The sequence below is a fragment of the Nicotiana tabacum genome, chromosome 1 (genome assembly GCF_000715075.1).
Source record: "Nicotiana tabacum cultivar K326 chromosome 1, ASM71507v2, whole genome shotgun sequence".
Classification (NCBI taxonomy): Eukaryota; Viridiplantae; Streptophyta; class Magnoliopsida; order Solanales; family Solanaceae; genus Nicotiana; species Nicotiana tabacum.
Window position 1 is genome coordinate 157,140,431 of NC_134080.1, and position 2,951 is coordinate 157,143,381.

A 2,951-nucleotide genomic window follows, 5' to 3' on the forward strand; every position below is an offset into this window, starting at 1 on the left:
AATTATTTAATAATTAATTAAATGCCAAATCACTGCTGAACGTTCAGAGGGCCTCGCTGGCCGCGGTTCTGCCGCGACCGCGGTAGAATCGTGGCAGTCAGATTCAGAGAGGCTCTCTGGCCGCGGTTCGGCCGCGATCGCGGCAGGCCGCGTATTTTCTAAAAAGGCACCTTTCCAGACACCTCTTCTGATATTTGCCTATAAATTCTGAGGCAAGGCTGCATCTTCCAGACACGAAAAACACTCTAGAACTTCTTTCTTTCTGAATATACTGCATCCTAATTCGCAGTCTCTCTCTCTCAAATTCGTAAGTGTGATTTTGCTCCGTTCTTTGAGTTCGTTGGTATCCTGCAGTTTGTATTGCCACTGTTGCAGGAAGGTTTATTCCATTTTATCCTGGGAGGATTTAATCCATTACCTTGGCAACGTGTGAGGGAGTTAAAATTCCTTAAGGACGCACAAGAAAATTGTGGACTCGAAATATTTCTGATTCTTTACTATTTTATATATTTCTTTATTCTTCTAACAGTTTCCTGATTTTTGTTTCAACTCAGTATCGTTCACAGTTATAATACTTCTTTTGTTCCTATTTATGTGATATTCTCTCATTTGTATAATTCAGTCCCCAAAAAATATTATATTTATTTAGAAATAATTTAATTTTAAACTTTTCAGTTTATCCTTAATGAGATGATTTATAGCTACACAAATTAAAACGGAGGTAATGAAAAAGATATGTTTGAAGATGGTCAAACAATTTAATTTTTGTTGCAATTTGACCATTGACGCCTATATATTGTTTTAAATAGTGGAAGTTACATGGATAGCATTCTAAGTCATTATTTTTATAAATATGAATATTAAAATGAAAAGTTGGACATTTCAAACAGTAATACAATCAAATTAAGATTGAATAGAGAATTAATTTATTCCGGATGATGCGCGTTCAATATAATATGCGACTTCAACAAAGATTAAAAAAGTCCACACATGGAAGAGTGAAATGAGAACGACATACATAATTATAGATTTGTCACGAATAGAATTCTATTTAGAGTGAATATCTATCTTGTAGAGAGTTTTACTTTGTGGCTAAGTCATTTTTCCCTTATAAATAGAGGGGTCTTACCCCATTATAAATCATCCCAAAATTCAATAAGAATTTCCTCTCTCTCTTTCTCTGCAATACTGTTCTTCTACTTTTATTGTTCATCACACGTTATCAGCACGAGACTCTACCGTCTCAAGAAGCTCTTTGAGAAGATTAAGGTATAACTTTCTCCTCTTTTTAATTATGACTTACATTATGAAAAGAAAATTTTTTGCCCATGAAATTTCGGGCAAGAACTATATGACATGGGCGTTGGATGCTGAAATCCATTTAGATGCAATGGGTCTTGGAGACGCCATTAAAGACAAAACTAAAGCATCCACTCAAGACTGTGCTAATGCCTTGATTTTCTTGCGCCATCACCTTGATGAAGGGTTGAAAATAGAATATCTCACAGTCAAAGATCCACTTATTTTGTGGAATGACTTAAAGGAAAGATATGACAACTTAAAGTTGGTCACTCTTCCACAAACACGATATGATTGGGCTCATCTGAGGCTCCAAGACTTTAAGTTTGTTTCTGAATATAATTCTGCAATGTTCAGAATTACTTCTAAATTGAAACTTTGTGGAGATACTATCACTGATTATGATATGCTCGAAAAAACGTTCACAACGTTTCATGCCTCCAATATGGTCTTGCAATAGCAATACAGAGAGAAAGGTTTCAAGAAGTACTCTGAGTTGATTTCTCTTCTCCTTGTGGCTGAGCGAAATAACGACTTGCTCATGAGAAATTACGAAAATCGACCCACTGGGTCTACACCATTGCCTGAAGTGGATGAGGTGTATTCCTATTATGCTAAGCGTGGAAAAGGCCGTGACTCTATTCGTGGTTATGGTCGTGGTCGTGGTCGTGGCCGTGGTCGTAGACAAGGAAGAAATTTTCCTGGTGTTAATCACCCACCAAAGAAAAATAATCACCAAAAGTGGAAAGGAAAAGATGAGAAGCCAAAGGCAAATGGTTCAGAAACTGAATGTTATCGTTGCGGTGGAAAAGGGCATTGGGCAAATATTTGTCGTGTACCAAGACATTTGGTTGAGCTTTATCAAGCATCTCTAAAGAATAAAGGCCCTGAAGCCAATTTTGTCTCTGACAATGATTTTGACATCACCCATTTGGATGTGGCAGATTTCTTTGAGCGCCTTGATGGAAAAATATACCACTTGATCGGTGATGGATCTGTGGTTAAAGAAGATTGAGTAGTTTGATTTTATTTTTATTTTGCTTATTTGTATTAGTTAGTGAATAAACATCACGTAATGATAATTCTTTACATGAGTAGTAGTCATTAGTATCAATCCATATTATTTATTTTATGGAATAGTGTTAGTATTCGTTTTAAACAATGTTTCAATTTTCTTAATTTTAAAGATTAATATATTTTTTTTATATTAAAGTAACGTTATGATTTGCAAATAACCAAGAGGTTATGTGAAGGCTACTTAAATGTTTTTCCAAGGAAATTCAAATCTTTATTTTTTTTCGCAACTGACATGCTAAGTTGCTAATTGTACGAAAAAAATTTCAGCATCACACAAAAAGCACATGTTCATGTGAACCATTACAGTTTCTTTCATAAACAAAACTTGGTTATGTCACAAACACCAATACGGATTTCCTCTCAATCAATTAATCATAATTCATTCCTAAATTAGCGTATGCCAGTTTGATTAAATCTGACACATTAATTGAACAAGTCAATGAGTATATTTTTTTATCCAATTTCGTCTTTATTTTCCTATTGTGCAAGACTATTAAGTCATTCAATGAAAGGCATAATTATATTATTTTTTTTTGCTACGTAATTGTTCGTATCATAAACAAAGTTTGCTCGAA

At 34.6% G+C, this 2,951-nt stretch overlaps 1 protein-coding gene across 1 annotated transcript; it reads left to right on the plus strand.

Moving 5' to 3' along the window:
- Positions 1-1,840: 1,840 nt before the first annotated feature.
- Positions 1,841-2,314, plus strand: LOC142164221 (uncharacterized). Its single transcript, XM_075221698.1, has one exon. It carries the CDS (start codon positions 1,841-1,843, stop codon positions 2,312-2,314), a length of 474 nt encoding a protein of 157 aa, XP_075077799.1.
- Positions 2,315-2,951: the final 637 nt, after the last annotated feature.

Bases quoted from the DNA above. Each gene is read 5' to 3' on its own strand.
- LOC142164221 (XM_075221698.1), top strand. From the start codon at position 1,841: ATGAGAAATTACGAAAATCGACCCACTGGGTCTACACCATTGCCTGAA.